The 17506-nt window shown below is 41.1% G+C and overlaps 1 protein-coding gene across 1 annotated transcript in view; it reads left to right on the top strand.

Moving 5' to 3' along the window:
• LOC307268682 (voltage-dependent calcium channel subunit alpha-2/delta-1-like) overlaps positions 1 to 17506 on the top strand; it is a 92121-nt gene that overhangs the window by 30355 nt on the left and 44260 nt on the right. The window contains exons 4-6 of the mRNA XM_080051414.1: positions 10822 to 10881; positions 14037 to 14072; positions 14681 to 14810. Of these exons, the coding sequence (XP_079907540.1) occupies positions 10822 to 10881; positions 14037 to 14072; positions 14681 to 14810 (226 nt within the window). The remainder of the gene's footprint in view (positions 1 to 10821; positions 10882 to 14036; positions 14073 to 14680; positions 14811 to 17506) is intronic.

Genomic DNA, 17506 nt, shown 5'->3' with positions numbered 1-17506 from the left:
TGAAATAAACACACCGGGTAAACGTGTAACTAGAGTGAATGCTGCTGGTATGACTGTCAGCAGAGTATTTCTCTATCAGTTAAAGCACAGAGACGCGAGAGAGACGCGCTGCTCTCAGAAAAAAATAGGCGAGCCTCCTGAGGTGAAGGGGAGCGTCGCTGCAGACGTGCCTCCGACGCGCCTCAGCAGTGCGTCTGAGGTTGGATGTGTGCTCGCTCTACGTTGATTTCACAGTCTGTGACAAAAAGTCAGACGCAGACGCGAGGTAGACGCGCAGTAGAGGTAGGATGTGTGTGGGGCGCGTTAGGCTGTTTTTGGTAGAACCATTTTCCCTGAAACTGCCTCCACCCCTTTAAATATTGATAATGTTTTATCTGTGTCCGTTGAAACCCGAAAAATTGTTCACAGGACAAAAATATGATGGTTCACCACATAATGAGAAGGATAGGATAAGGGGAAAAAATAAAGCTGTTACTGAAAATGAGGTTGACTGAGATGTTGAGGAAAAGCAAAAGCTAAAAGACTTTTATATAATTTTCCATTGGGTTTCCAGAAAGATATCAGACATAAGATGCGAGAGCACTTTAAAAACCCCCACTGGAATTGTCTTGAAATAAGAAGGATAGACACCACCTTTCTGACCGGTGGCATATCTTCTTACACTAGGCCAACTTGTCTCCTCTGGCTGTGTGTGTGTGTGTGTGTGTGTGTGTGTGTGTGTGTGTGTGTGTGTGTGTGTGTGTGTGTGTGTGTGTGTGTGTGTGTGTGTGTGTGTGTGTGTGTGTGTGTGTGTGTGTGTGTGTGTGTGTGTGTGTGTGTGTGTGTGTGTGTGTGTGTGTGTGTGTGTGTGTGTGTGTGTGCCAGCACTTGTCAATGAGCATAATCACATTAGAATGATGGCTGCTGTCATTAACTCAATCAGGAGCCCACTTGAATTTGTTGCCCGTCAATCTGACATCCACCCGACCCGTCACCTCAATCCAAACGCTGTGTTTGATGCCGGTGCTCCCTTGACATTCAATCTCTCAAATGTTGGCAGCTGTGGCTACTTATAGGAGGTCTGATTTTTCATCATAACAAAAAAAAGCACTGATCATATATATTTTTATACTCACACACTGGGTTTTATGTAAGGTTAAACCCCTTTTGTTTAAAGTGTCATGAGGTCATTTTATGAATCATTTTATTCCTTCATTGTTCAGTAAAGTCATTTGAAATCACTCCCCATCCGTCGGTTTCAACCATTCCAAGTTAATGTTCCCAAAGCGTTGTTGATCTGACTCGGGGAATAATATTATTCCTCTTTCATGTTTTGCCGCAGAATTCTGCAGTCAGTACGCGTTGCCCTTAGATGGATGTCAAGTGAAACTAGGACTCTCAACAGGAAAAAAAATGCAGTGCAAAGAGAGCTGCAAAACTTTTTATTTACATTTTTTGAATTAAAATGTTTTATACCTCAGACAAAAACCAGTGTAGGTCTTGTTGCCATCTGCAGCTGAGATATTGGAGTGTGTGAATGGCAGATGGAGAGTCCCAGATCTCTTTGATTCTTATAGAGTTTATTATAAATTCTTCTGAAAATAAGGGACATTCAAGAAGAAAAACAATGTAATTTTCTAAAAGAAAATGCAATCATAACAGATAAACACATCACTAAGCAACACTGCCTCCCTGCAACATTTCTAAGTCAGTGTGTCTATGACTGAGCCGCAACCTCAGATGAAAGTGTGGCCTGTTAAAGGTGCTACGAGGAACTTTCAAATATTTCTGAAAGATGTAACAGCAAACGAGACCATCAGTGCAGTTTCTTAATGCCTTTGTCATGATACGCTCACCAAGAAACTACAGCTGGTGTAGAAAAAACACTACCGCTTTTGTCCGGTGCAAGAATGAACGCAAACTGAATGTTCCTTGGTGCACCTGTAAATAATTCTCCACGTCACGCAGACCGCTGACCCCCTCCGACACCTGTTGTCCGTCTGCTCATATCATTGACCCCAAGCATTTAACCTGCTTTGACAGTTGATCGCCTCTCCCTGATGACCAGGCCCCTTGTTACTCCTCTGACTCGGTTCTCATCAATTATGCAATGCTTCCTCTTAACCAATACTCTTTGATGGGGGCATGAGGTTAACTTCCCCCAGTGGAATACGTAATTTCTCTTCCAACACTGACGTCACGGGAGATCTCCAGATAGGTTTGTCTTTGTATTGGCATCGATGCCATTTTAGAAGGCACTTCTCTCTTTTCTACTGTTGTTTTTTATGAATGCGTTTTTAATTACGCCTCAGCAACGTATACCAAATTTCTGCAACTGACACAAAAAGACAAAAAAAAAATCCAAAATCCACCCTAACCAAGACGTTTTGAAGTATTTTAATTTTCGAAAGCATTCACATGTCCTATAACTCTGCCACAAATCTGACTTAATTGCACTTGTTTCTGGCACAGGTGTCAGCATCAGTATCGGTATTCATGAGTCACCCTACACTGATTCCAAGTAAAAGTAGCTAAAATAAAAGCATTTGGGCTGATGTCATGCGGATACATTTGGATCTTAGTAAGGACTGACCTCACAGATTCCAGCTGATTACACTGCAGAACACACTGGGAAAAAATACATAGGAAGCCTGTGTAGCCTGAATTGAACCTTTTGGTCTTCAAGAATCAACATCCATTTTTGATACCATTTATGCATCAGTCTGCACTTTCATCTGAAATAGGCTACGGTTATTTTGTTTCTCTCAGTAATGACCTGGCTGTAGGCTACTGTATATTTATTTTTGTTTGTGGTGGGGGACTCCACAATCCTCAAGCAGGATAGAATTGGATTGTGGTTATTATTGACCGACTTTCTTTTTAAAGTGACATAAGTTTGCGTGCTTGCACTGTTAACGGATGCATCATTCAATCCTTTGTTTTCTGATAAAGGACGAGTGAAATTAAAACACACTTGCTGTTACCACGGTAACAAGTGTCATTGAAGGTAACTGCAGGCAAATGTTTCTTTTACTGTACACTTGAAATGTTACTGCAGTTTCACTGTACAATGAAGCATCCTTGGTATGTACTTGTAAATGTTAAAGTCCTTAGTCTTTAAAAGCCAAAGAGCATATCACTCGCTGATGACTGGTCTCAAAATGGCCTACAACTGTAGACAGAGGACTGACTTCTTGGGGGAAGGTTATCTTGTATTAATGTCTTCAAAGAATTTCTTCTGATGCGATGTACCCACCTTGAGGGACGCCTGTTGACAGAAGCACCAGCTTACGGGGACATGGTGGCCTGCCAAGACCTCCCAAAGATGGGCCAACTGCACAGACTTGACCTGCAGAGAAGATTGTTGTGATTAAATTAAAGAGAGGAACAAAGGGAAGAAAAAGGATTTTCTTGACGGACGTAAAAAGGAACAAGATTAGGACACCGCCCCAAAGAGAAAGGGAGAGCATCAGGGGGAAGAGGCAGAGCAGGACTTCAGAACAGACAGCGGTGGACTGTGCTATTTGAATATTCATTGCTGAGGATTATTTCAGACCTCGGATTGCATTAGTGCTTTGGCAGGGAATCTAAAAAAAGGCTTTGGCTGCCCATCAGAGTCCAAGCCACAACTGGTGGCCATTTTGGAAACCAAAACAACAGTTGTTTTGTAACCTTGGCTTCTTGCGTTGGTCTGGATCCCCCTCAGTTTGGGTCTCCATCGATAGTAAACCAAAATTTCACAAGTCTAAGTGGGCTGTTGGAGCTGGCACAGAGAGGCGGATTGGAGACGACTCTTAATTGCAGAGGGCCTTCGCTACAATGGGAAGATAATGAAACTTTTTTTGGGGGGGGGTCTCTCTTGTGTTACCATCGCATGGGAGATTCCGCTCTCCACAGTGTATGGACCACGGATGCTGTAACGCTAAGCAACGTGGGTTCATGAACAGTTTCCTCACCCCCAAAATGAAACACCTCTCATTTTCTTTTATGGGGTACTTTTATTTCAAGTGCTCTCTAGTTGTGTTCATGTTCGTTAAATTGTTGAAGGAGGATGACAGCAAGAACCGTGAGCTTAATTGGGCACTTTTAGGCTTTGTGTTGTTTAGTGGTGCGTAATTACAGTCACTGATCTCTAGTGTGTAGAAGTGTGTTATTAAACCGACACTGGGTGATATGCTGTGAGTCATTAGACACTGCTGTTAAATCCCTAATTACAGAGTACTCTCTCTCTCTCTCTCTCTCTCATACTCACACACACACACACACACACACACACACACACACACACACACACACACACACACACACACACACACACACACACACACACACACACACACACACACACACACACACACACACACACACACACACAGTCTGAGGAGAGCTGGTTAAATTTATCATCCCAGAATTGCTGAATAAACAACATAAATTGTCTACTCATGTCACATGCCAGGGAGTTATTATTGGCAGGTAATATATGCTGATGGTGTCCCAGTCTACAGTGAGCCTCTCAGCGTATCCAGCGTGTTGCAGAGTGATCTCAGTTTGCTATGATTAATATCGTGAGTAGCCCTGAAACATAAAATATAACCTCTTTCCGTTGCAGTGGAATTGCATAATGAGGGCAGGAGATTGGAAGGCACTATGGTGTTTTGCTCTTGGAGCTCATTTTCAATTGGGAAATATTTATGGAACACACACACACAGTAATGTAAAGGACTTCCATGAATCCACAATACTGTATGACTGGCACAGCAGCCACAATACATTGATTTGACATCAAATTAAATATTTTAATTATTAATTATATTATATTAATTTAACCTTTATTTATACCCAAGGGATCATTGAGGGGTGACCCTCGTTTCCAATGATGTCGAGTCAAACAAAAATGCAAAGCAAAAAACATATATTCATATATAACACTGTGCTTTACATAGTGATGGCTATTTAGTATTGTATATACTTTCTACATAAGTACAACATTATTATACATTACACACACACACACACACACACACACACACATACACAATCTGTCTAGAGTGTTTTATATCTATTGACATGTGCTTTGAAAATGAATTAGTTGGATGCGTTGAATCTTTTAATTCACTTGACAAAAATATATTGTGACCACGGAGTTGTAAATCCCAATTTACTTACTAAGACCATGGAGCGTTCCAAAGTCATGTACACTGAGCACTTAAGCGCTGTCATTCTAGTGGTGCCATCAAATTTAAAAATGGCTGACTCCCTTTGGTGTAAATCAAACGTTGTCCATCCTAGTGTCTATATTTGATGTAAAGATCAGGCCACTGTGCTCTTTGAGCCAAAGTGGGTGATTTATGCTCTACATTTGTATGCCAAAAACAACTGTTGCCAAAAATGCATATATGGATAACACTAGGCGGTGCACAGGGTTAGAGAGGGTTTTGGTGATTTAATTTTTTTATTTTTGCAATTTTGCATATTTTAGATATTACCGACTCATACATAAAGTACAATACAGTAAATGTTCCACACTTCTGAGAGTGTGGACATTGAAAGGAAAATGCTTTGAAGGGAAACCTTTGTTGAGTGTGATGCAATGTTGTGCAAACATATTTCTGTCCTCCCTCACCAACAAACTATTAATATTTGATATTTATGATGTTGAATCAGTTCATCCCACCAGTGACTCATTACTCACCACTTCCTGAAGTGTGTGTGTGTGTGTGTGTGTGTGTGTACCTTCTTTTGTTAACCCAGCTGTCGCCACTCTCTATGTGTCTCTGTGGCTCCTGCTTTGCGTTTATCATCTGTGTTTTTCCTGCATGAAACGTATAAAACCTACAGTATATGCATACAGAGCGGGAGTCTGCATTTCATGTGTCTCACCCGTTTCTGCTCTCCCTCTCTCCCTCCGTCACTCCCACTCCCATTCAAGCATCGACAGCAGCAGATGAGCTACAGTATAAACGTGACTTCCAACTATTGGCTTAATGATAGTTTACATTGTTTTGCTGACTTCTTTTTTTGGCTGCAAAATTTAAAAAAAATAGTTGATTTATTTCCTTGGCGGCTTGCTATATCAACAACAGCTTGGTGTGAAACGGAATCAAATTGGAGTGTGAAATGATCGCTGACAATAAATCCTCCCAAAAGCCTTGTTGCCAGAAACACCATCTCGGCTCTATCACAGCTCATGTGTGCGCTTGAGGAGGCAGCATCCCACTTCCTTTTTTGATCACTAAAGAGTAGGGCTGGGCGACAAATTGAATTTAAATTTTAATTTTGGCCTCCCTCTATCATAAAAAAAGAACGATCGAAATAAAAGGTAGTTGTGCCATGGAATCCCCGTTTGCTTTCAGCTTGTGCTCAAATGGTAGGGAACCACAGTGCGTACTGCCGGGTGTTTCTGAAATCTCTTAGCAGATGACAGAAAGGCAGCTTTAAGTCGGGAAGAAAGGTAAAAGCAATTGTGTTGTCTGGAAACACTTTGGTTTCGAGGAGTCCCACTTGGTAAAGATGAAAATAGTGTGCGAGATATGTCATAGGGACCATGTCTGCACCGCAAAGCAACCCAACCAATCTATTAGGGACACTATACAATGCAACCGCCTATATCAACCCAGCTCCTAGAGTCATAAAGAACAGTTCCATCACAATCCTAACAAAAGATGTGCCATATCATTCCATTTACCAAGGTTTTTTTTTCACATTTATTGTATTACATTTTTAAATATATGTTTCACTTATTTATTTGAATTTTCTTAGTTTTTCATTTTTATTATATTTAAAGTTCAACGTCATCGTTTTAAAAGAGAGATCAGTTTTAAAAGTGAAATAACTTTATGATGTTCTTGAATCAATGAGTAATCTACTTAAATATTGTAATCACGATTATTTATCAAGATAATTGTGATTATGATTTTTGCCATAATCGAGCAACCCGAATACAGAGTGACATAAAAAGCCAAATCCAACATGACTGTGACATTAATGTGGCATACTGTGTGTGTGTGTGTGTGTGTGTGTGTGTGTGTGTGTGTGTGTGTGTGTGTGTGTGTGTGTGTGTGTGTGTGTGTGTGTGTGTGTGTGTGTGTGTGTGTGTGTGTGTGTGTGTGTGTGTGTGTGTGTGTGTGTGTGTGCATTTGCAAGAAGCACGATGTCACCATTGCAGCTGTGTACTGCTGTAATTGGGAGTTGCAGCCAGCTGGCAAACACACAGACAGTGTGCTCTGTTGGAAGACTTTGCTTCAGGAGAGATGAGCTGTCCAAGCCGCTCACAGCAGTTGAGAGCAAGACTAGCGCCAGTCTCTAACAAGTCGCTTTCTGGAAAGTTGGCATGTTGGTAATGGCTATTTCCTCTCTTAAAAAACAGGGTTGTCGTAAATAGGGTTAACTAGTTAACTTGCTTGCTCTCAGTGTGTGTGTGTGTGTGTGTGTGTGTGTGCTCTCTCCCTCACCACTCTCATCCTGACTCCCTACAGACTTAGCAGGATAGATCTGACTAAAGTGCTGCCAGTCACAACAGCAGATGCTCATGTTTCCTCTGCTCTCCGTGCCTCACTACACATCAGTGAGATTGCAGGTGTGTGTGCTTGTGTGTGTGTGTGTGTGTGTGTGTGTGTGTGTGTGTTTGTTTTCTGTGCTGGCAGGACAAGGCGTTCTAATCACTGACAGGACCTAGTGTCAGATAAGCAAGTGTGTTAACACAGTGCATCTCTGTGCATCATTACCAGTGCAGGGTGCATAGTAACAGGACTTGCAGAGCACACTCTTTTCAATCAATTATACAGTGTTCTAAAATCGCAGCCATGAAATATGTGTTTGACAGCTGAGGGAGATCTGTGTGGAAACTTTGCTTTCACCAGTCGACCTTACTGTGCTTATCATTCCTTTCGGCCCATCTTCTCTTCCCTTCAAACAAGCCTCCTGTATTCAGACTTGAAGGTTTGTCTACATTAGACAAGGCCGTCATCCATGTTAACTGTGTGGGAAATGTGATTGAGCACTGGAAAGCTACTACTATTCATCTTCTAACAAAACAGAACATCTGAGATGTCCATTCGTAAATCTGAAAAACGTTCTACTCAAGAGCAGCTGCTGTTGCTGGAGATGTTGTTTTATAACCTCACTGGGTATGTGAGTTTGTACAGTATAATAGAAGAAAAAAAAACACCTGGATCATACATTATTTTTCCCATTATTTGTATTTGTATTCTTGTATATCGCACAAAACATGATATATTGACATGTTTGCTTTTTTTACACACCTTTTCCTCTCAGGCAAAAGCTACACAGCATGAACCAGGTATAGATGCTCTTCATTATCTGTCCATATGCTCTCATTAGGCATCCTATAGCAGCTTGCTGTTATCGTTAAATGTAACGTCAGCTCATTAGCAAGTCCATATGTTTGTCGAGGGTATTGTTAGTGATATGTTAAATAGGGGCGCGAAATATTGCTGACCCTACAGTTACACTCTCTCCTGTCCACCCATGTTATTGTCATTGTCTTGTATGTTTCTTGGTGGAGTGTGAACTGGAATGTAATTTCGTTGCTCGGTAACGGTGCAATGACAAATAAATCTGATTCTGATTCTTCTGTATTTTTCTGAGTCTGGGAAACGACGCGCCTTTCTGAATATGTGTTGCATACCACTTCCTCTGAATGATCACCTGGCAGATGTTCACATCCCATCACTTCCAGATGCAACACCTGTGAAAACCCTGTAAATCTGACACCACTTAATGGTATGGCAAGACCGAGCTGTGAGTCTGTGCTTTTTAACATGAGAGAGCAGATAGGTGTAAGAAAGTGCAACAGCTGCAGACCTTTGACTCTTGATCTAGTGCAGAGATCCTCATTAATTAATGCCTGTTCCCCTGTGTGAGTTGTGCGTGTATGTATGTGTGTGTGAGTGTGAGCAGGTGTGTGTGTGTGTGTGTGAGCAGGTGTGTGTGCGCCTGTACAGCTGCTGTAACTGTTGGCTGAGTTGTGTCAAAGGCAGAGTCAGTGGGTTCCAACTGCAAATAACTAACCTGAAGTTAAATAACAAAGCAAAGCGAATAAAGTAAAAGGAAGTATTTCTCTCTTCATGATTGTCTGTTTCTTCGATGTATGTAGTCTCTTTCTTTTAAAAAGGCAAATAAAAGCTTTTGTTCTTCTTTCATCAGGCATCAAGTCACTTCTAGTTCCCTTGTCTTTACAGCATGGGTCACAGACTGCGTATCCCTCCCTGGAACAAATAGAGCATTGAAAAGTGGATGAAGAATAATTCAGCAGTTCAACTACAATTCTAGCAGTCAGATTCGTAGGAGAGTAGTGAGTCAGCGTGGGGTAGAACATTGTGTTGTTTGGAGAATTGCATTAGAGATTACCACAGTTCAATTCAATGTATTTAGCCAAAGCTCAGTGTGCGGTCAGCAGTATTTTTTTAATATCTTTCCTAAGAAACGTATGAGATGGATGAGAGAAAAATGTGTCTGAAATGTGCCTTGTGTAAAACGCCTGTATGTGATATTGACGCTCCCCTTGTAAATATGCTGGCATTGCTTTTTTTGGACTTTAGAAATCCACATAAATCCACAGCCTTCTTACTATATTTCATTATTTTAATGATACTCTGAGCTGGAATAGGAATCCTTCCCGAGTAAATCACCATCGATGGGTATGTGACCACATCATTAGATAAGTAGATCATTAGATTGATTTAATCAGTGTTTCTTCACACCAATAATGAAGAGCATGGAAACCGACAGTGTATTCCCAGCAGCTGGCAACCGTCAACTACATCTGGAAGAGCATTGTGTCTTTTTGCATATGCAGTAAAAATACCACCTTAACCCACCTGTAGAGGGACATGTTCCTTTAAAATTTAAGAAATACTTGTGCTCGGGTGCAAGGAGATTCACAACTCATTAACAAGAAGAGTCTATGTTATTAATTTGAAAAGGGCCAAATATTTATAAGTTAAGCCACAGTTTTGTATCGATTCTGTCAATTATAAAAATACAATCATAAGTCGTCTGCATAAAGCGACATCACGGAACTTTCAAAGGAAAAATAGCGAGTGGTTTGATTTTTCCTGTCTTATGGTAGACTTTATTATACTAATTGAAGAGCTCCAAATAGCAGCCTTTTACCCGCTGCAACACAGTCAAGATCCTTTCTTCTTTCTCTTAATTAATTCAATTAATCGTCGTATCAAACACACACACACACACACACACACACACACACACCCTTCTCTGATTTTCATAAATCAATTAACTCCTTTGCCCCCATCAAATCTCTGCTCCTTCTGTGTCTTGAAACCAACACTGCCGAAAGAATGAGCAGAAAGAGAATTGGATGGATTTGATATTTCCCGGGGGAAATTAATAGTACAGTGTGTTTCTGGACCAGGTACAGATTAATAGGTGGGCCCATTATAAACCCATTAACCTAGTCATTAGTACCAGATCTGGGGAAAGATGGAATAGGTGGCTGTCTTATTTTAGCGCAAGATTGTGTCATAGCCGATCCTAATTTATAGCTGCAGGCATGTGCTGAGAAGAAATGAGGTGTTTTCCCATGAACACACTGTTCCAGCATCAGCAGCATCTTCTTTAAGCGGCCATAGAACTAGATGTCACAGCTTGACATCTGCTTTCTCTTGCTGCCTTGCTTATGGCTTTTTGCAAATTTCTGAATCGGCCAATGCAAAAAGCTGTCATCCTTTTCGACAAAGTGAGAGTCAGAGGCCAAAGCTATTATCACAATGTTAACAGTAATGAAGCCTCCTAGCCAAAAAAAGAGTAAACATGGTCTGATGGTCTGTATTCTATCCTTCTCTATCTCTCTTCTCTCAGAGGCTGGCGACAGAAGCAGAGAAGTTACAAATGGAGCACGTGTGGATGGACAACGGTGAGGTGAGTGAGCTTCTCGAGCCCGATCAGATATGTTCATTAACACTGCCTGCGTTACACACGGATCAAGTGGTACTGTGAACTCCACACAAGGAGCAGGGGGGGGGGGGCATGTTATTCATGATCCAGTATGATTGGAATAATTGGATGGCAAATCTCATAACAATGACAACAGTGCTGTAATGACTTCATACCAGATTGAATTTCATTATTTTACATAATAGGCAGAAATAACCATGGCATACTCACGATATCAAGACACAAATGCACATGCATCCACACACGCTGCTCACTCTCTGATATTGTCCATTAATCACAGTATTAAGATAACATTAGAATGGAAGTGTAGAGTAATTTACATGAACACACATAATTATTTTACTCCATCAATTACTTTGGCCAATTGCTGGCCCGATGAATTCCAACATGGCAATCTGTCTGAGAATTACAATGCTGCTCTCCTCCGTTCACACACAGGGATGCCGTGCTTTGGCTGTGACTTTCTTCATAATAAATGCAAATTGCACATTTCCTTCCCCTGCTTTGCAATTAAAAAACGTCTCGCATTCTTGGCAGCCGTTTAACAAATGACAAATGATATTGTTTTAACAAATTTAGTTAGGAGAACCTCACAGATATTCAGCTTTGCCGGTTAAGAAAGTTACTTTAACCGTACTTGCCAAACCTTAATGACTATTTTTCATTAAAAGTTTTTACATTATTAAACTTCTTGCATCATTGTTTTTTTCCTGCACTGATAAAAAAATGATGGAAATATCCTCTCCGGGGATATGTTCATTTATCTGCTGTATAACTCACTGAGATTGATATCCCTTTGGCTCGTGATGCTTGGCTACAGAACGTAATTAACTATTTGGTTAATATTGTGGGGATTTCTGCCATACCTGAACCAATTAAATATCTTCAACAGCTTTAGGTGTTCATGAATATAATGAATTAGTCCATGGGGGGACGTTTAACAGTGCTCAATTAGTCCTATTTAGGTACAGAAAATGCTCTTTGCAAACAAGGTATAGCTTGCTTTAGTGCTAAAAATAAAATCTTCACCACTTAAGGAGTGCTGAGCTGACATTGGCAAACACACTTAATGGCTGACCAGTGCTCGTATTCTGTCGAGATTGTGACATCAGTTCTACACACACATGCAAACATAATGTGTGGATTTGTTTTATGACTATTTAAAAAGGAGCTACTTGGTGCTACGTGTGCTTAAGCACATGCGTCTGCTCTATGTCACCCTTGATAATTGGGCCAGTGGAACAGGGCACTTGTGTACACACACCCTTAAAAGGTGTGGCTGCTGCAATATAACCACACACTTGCTCGTGTCTGTTCAGTGTAACATAACAACTTTGGCCCTATTTACACTTGACTGATCTCATTTTATGTATGGGTTTGGGGTGCGAGTGGGTTTGGGAGGTGGAGCTGTCAAAAATAAACATTGCAGATCATTAAATGTGAGACGCTACAACTCATTAACTTTCATTCGAGGGTAACTAAGGTCATGTTTTTAAAGACTCCGCTGATTGCTGTGAAAAGCACCGTAAGTGGTGGCAGCATATCATGTTGGAATTCTCGGTGAGCTGCAGGAGCATATTGAATGAGTGTCATTAGCTTTTTACAATTGTAGACATGAACTGCAGTTACACCTGGCTGGAGATTAGCAAGCATCTTCCCATCCAGAAAAGATACTGTTCACACACACACACACCCGCCACAACGGGCCTCATAGGCAACAGCATTAAGTTTTTAAGCGCTCCCTTCATCCCTGTCCCAATCTGGCCTATATTAAGTGTTTTGGCACACTGTAACTTCCCCTGAGGGTGGAGATGGTGTGACCTTAGCGTTATCGTCGCCTCTTGAGTTGCACATCGTCTGCAGTAACATGACCTGACAAGGAACATCATGGGACAGTCTCCTCTTATCAGCTCTTTTTTTGTGTGTGTATATTTTTGCACACTTCTGTTCATGCAGCATATGTGCACTACACCTACTCATATACTTAAACTTGACTCCTCGTTAAGAGCAAACCAAAGTACAGATGCTAGCATTTGGCACAGCATAATCACTTATTGGGCGCTAATTACAAACCGTTAAAGCTAGCGTAACAGTAGCAGTGGCAGAGGGTGGGGGGTTACTTTTAAGTTGCTATCCCGTCGGCTGGCAGTTGCAGAAGTGGTGGGCAGCTGGTGAGAGTCAGTGAAGGGGTTCTGAGGCTCCAGGGCATCTTTATGTCAGCAGCTAGGCTTGGTTGTTAGCGCCCTGCTAGCCTGTGTACTGACAGGGAGCCTAGCAGTGTGAGAGCAAAACAACACCACTTTACTTCACTGATGCTCAGTGTCAAACAGATACCACTGCAAACAAATAGAGCTACATTCACATTGTATCCACCGCTGCAGACGATACTTACAGAAAATGCTATTGTTAATTATTTCATGTCATCTTTTCAGATAAGACTGAAGCCATTATAAGGTGGTATCTTGAGATGTCTTGTCGTCCAAAAAACACAACTGTATCTTGACTAATTATGGCCAGAATTCCATGATGCGACTTGTGGAGGAGTGATAATACCTTTTTGACCCCCTTGACCTCTTCTCCACTGCCAGGATTACAATCAAAACCTTCAAAGTCGCTTTATTGTCAATTGCAACGTATGTGCCAGACATACAGAGTGGCCTAATTGAAATAACGTTTGTCCCCCTCACTTTCAGAGATGTCATTTTTAGAGCAAACTTCACATCTAGTTAGAATGTTTCACTGCTTTTTTGTGTGGAACCCATGAAGACTAGCTCATCCCACTTTGGTGAATAACCCCAGCCTCATTACTGCCAATGCTATAAGAACAATAGAATTGCTGGTATGTTGTTTTTTCGGTTCAGCACTGTTGTATAGTGGATATAAAGAATGTGGCGTCTCGTGGAACGCCAGGGTATGTCGGTACACTGTGGCATCACTGTTGCGTGCAGTTACAGATGTAACAAAGCACCAAACCACTTGTCACTGATGTCGGTTGTGGTCAGTTGCAACATGATTTTTTTAGTCTGGTATTAAGTTACTGTTCTCAAGGATGTTTGCTTCCTCTAATTGGTCACTCATTGCTCTTCCTTTCCTGTTTCTCTTTCATTCTTTTTTTGCAGGCCGACAAAATGGTTTACTACAATGCCAAAGAGAAAGTAAGTATCCCACTATTCTCATATTGTGTCAGTGTGATTTAGTTATGCAAATTGTCAAAATGACACACCCGAAGCCACCTATACAGTACAACGCCCAGAGATGAATATGGCAACAAACCTGATTTTAGCTTTAATTGAAAAAATTGTGAAAAGCGGTAATTCTATATACCGATATGCATGTGTTTTAATGGGTAGGAATCGTTGCTGTTGTATCCACATATTGCTAAGGCATTCACATTTCTTTTATGCATAAGGACCAGTGCATGTTTTGTTACCCCACATTCAGAAAACACATGGGTATGCGTGAGACATTGAATGCCTCCCCTGGCACCAGACGTCATCCGGTGCTCTGATTCCCCAGCCTTGTCCCAGTGGGAAAAGAACCACGCAGCCACAGTACACTAACGTCACTCTGTATTTTGACTGACAGCCCCTCTTCACCAATTTTCCCTGCCCTAAAATGAACATTTCCGTCTCAGTTGTGACATTGTGAATACTCTTCATTCACACCTTTTCAGAAACTGCACATACCGATTTTCAAAGCCCAACATGCTTTGCAGGATTGTTTTGATTCCAAATTCTGCATAACTCCCCCTTCCCCCCTGCAGCTTTTTGACGTGGAGGGAGAAACGAGGAATGCATTTATCCCTGACGACTTAGAGATAGACCCCGACTTCAAACGACTGGTCTCGTACAACACTACCGCCGTCCACATACCAACGGATATATACGAAGGATGTAAGTTGAAACACACACGTACACATGCACTGTAGAAAAAAACCCACATGATGCATCTCCCATATCGTTTCCACATCACTCACGTATAAATAGTAATACACAGTCACCACCACCGGCCCCCTACCCTGCTCTCTGTCCCTCTTTATTCCTGTCTTCACTGTGTCCAGCTATCTACAGTACATTCCCATGATGTGCCTCTGGGCGCTGTCTGCACTGTATTCAGTTCCACACCAAAGCTAGACCATTCCAGTCTATATATAAACCAACAACCCAATGGGCAGCTCACTCTCTTGCCCCCTCTTTGCCCTGGTAACCAGCTGCTCGTTCCCCTCCCGTTCACTGCTATCCCTGCTGACCTCTAGGGGACAGTTCCACACCATGGCAATGCCTCCGCCAATGATAGGTCTTTTTGTGGAAGAGCAGTTGTTTTGGAGTTTGTCACATGTCAACCTCAACTACTGCCTCTCTCTGTGTTTTGACATATTTTTTCATATCATGTAAACATTGTGTTAGGTCTGATTTTAATTTATTATTATTTTATTTTTTTAAGATAATTTTTGGGCATTTTTATGCTTTATTGATAGTGCAGAGAGACAGAGGTGAAATGGGGCAGAGAGGGGAGTGACATGCAGAGAACGACCGCGGGTGGGAATCGAACCCGGTTCTGCTGCTGGGCCCGGCCCGGGAGGGGGATGCCTTACCAACTGAGCTAAAGGCGCCCCCCTGATTTTAATTTTAAATTCTAAGCCACATTTGCACCGTCGCTTTCAGGATGGCATTTTTTGGTCTATGGTTGGTCCACCAAAGCGGTGGTCAGACTGATGAATTTCTACAGATGTTCATGGTCCCCAAAGGGTGAATGCTAGTGACTATGGTACCCTGACCTTTCCTCTTTACAACACTGTGAGGACAAATTCTTTGTTTTAAAGGTGCAGTGTATAAATTGAATTGCGGTTTTTCAGAACCGACTTGGTAGAAATGGATTATAATATTAATATAGTGTTAAAAATAACACTTACTTACACGTAAATAACTTAGAATGAACATTTTATATCTACATAGGGCGGGGTGGTGGATGAGGCCATCTTTAGTAACTAGCTTCTTGTTCTTGAAGGCCACTGTAGCTTCTGTACATTTTCGAACGGGAATGGAAGAGATGCAGCGTTAATAGGGCAAACATTGTCCATGCATCCTACTCTTCCTGGAGCCTCTCCTAGCTTGTATTGGGCACACTGGACAGGCTATCAATGCATCTCTATTTGGCTTACAGTAATTAATGATGATATAAGGATGCTACGACAAAATCTGACCAGCCTTGAACTCTTTTAGACGGTTTTGACTCATTAAGTCTCATGATTGAAGACTTGTGCATTATGACCTTACAGTGTGGTTGCAGTATACTGTGAAAAATAAACATTGTCATCATTATAATGTTTGAGTGTGTATTGGGTCACAGGGTGTTACCTCAATATTTCCTTACGAACATTGATTTGTCCTTTTGCTAATGAAAACAGCCATTTGTTTAACAAGCACGGATACTCGGAGGGAGATAAATGGACTAATGCTATATATATGGATATAGTCAAATGGTAGCAGTGCAAGGACAGGTGTAATGTATGGTAGTTATTGCGTGTGATAAAACTGTTCTGTTCAAACATTTTATGTCTAAGGAAATAAATAAATAATAATAATTGTTTTATTGTGATGTCTGTAGTGAGTAAGGTTGGTTTCCGGTTTTATTGTGACAAACCAACGGAAGTGTTGTTGTTTTTTATAGGTTACGATAGTGACAGGGTGTATTTACGAGAAGTAACAGATGGGTGAATTTGTATACGCCTACAATGACGAGGTAGGCTCCTCCTATGAGGTTTCTCGGGATAGAGACACCTCTTTGCTTAAAAAGCCTGAACGGCGGGAGGAGAAGGGAGTGGGTTTCACAACTCGGTGAGATACAGACGGAAATGCAAAAAAGCACAAGCTCTTTTTCTCTCTCTTCTATCCACACTCAGAATGACTTGATCAAATATTATTAGAATAGGAAATCGGACAGAATGATTTGGAAGTAGCAGGATATTATTGGGAAATACCTGTCTAAGTCCTTTTGATTTAATAAGATTTCGTAAAGCTTTAGATGGTACTTACTAGGCATGCATATATATGTCTGGGTATTGTTTCAAGCTTTACAACAAATTTAGAAACGAGATCAAGTCAACTAATATAATGGGAAATAGGAATAGAACATTTAAATAATATGTAAGCATATAATCTCCTTTGTCTTTTCTGTCTTTCTGTTATATGATATTGTAATATCATGAGATTTGAATAAAAACCAGTAAAATGTTCCGCAAGTCTCTGTCACAGTAGTTTATGTTGTGAAACCAGGACCTAGAATAAGTTTTTTTTAAATCCAGGATGAGAGTCGCCCCGATGAGGACACAGTGTAAGTAATGTAACCTTTGCACCGCCTACATAGCTGACAACACTACAATTACATAATCTCATACACCTAATCTTTAAAAATAAAAGGAATATGTTAAAATACCTTCCCAGGTTTAAACGAGGATGTTTAAATTCTGAAAATAGTATATCTGTTCTATTTTACTAGAAGGGTGGTTTACAAACTAAGTTACGTACAACTTATAAGCAATAACTTGTGAATTGAAACCTTCCTTGAACACAGGAGAAGGATTTTCTGA

The sequence above is a fragment of the Ammodytes marinus genome, assembly GCF_949987685.1.
Source record: "Ammodytes marinus genome assembly, chromosome: 22".
In the NCBI taxonomy this organism is placed as follows: Eukaryota; Metazoa; Chordata; class Actinopteri; order Uranoscopiformes; family Ammodytidae; genus Ammodytes; species Ammodytes marinus.
The sequence above is the reverse complement of the archived record's forward strand: the minus strand, read 5'-3'. Positions and strand labels throughout refer to the sequence as shown.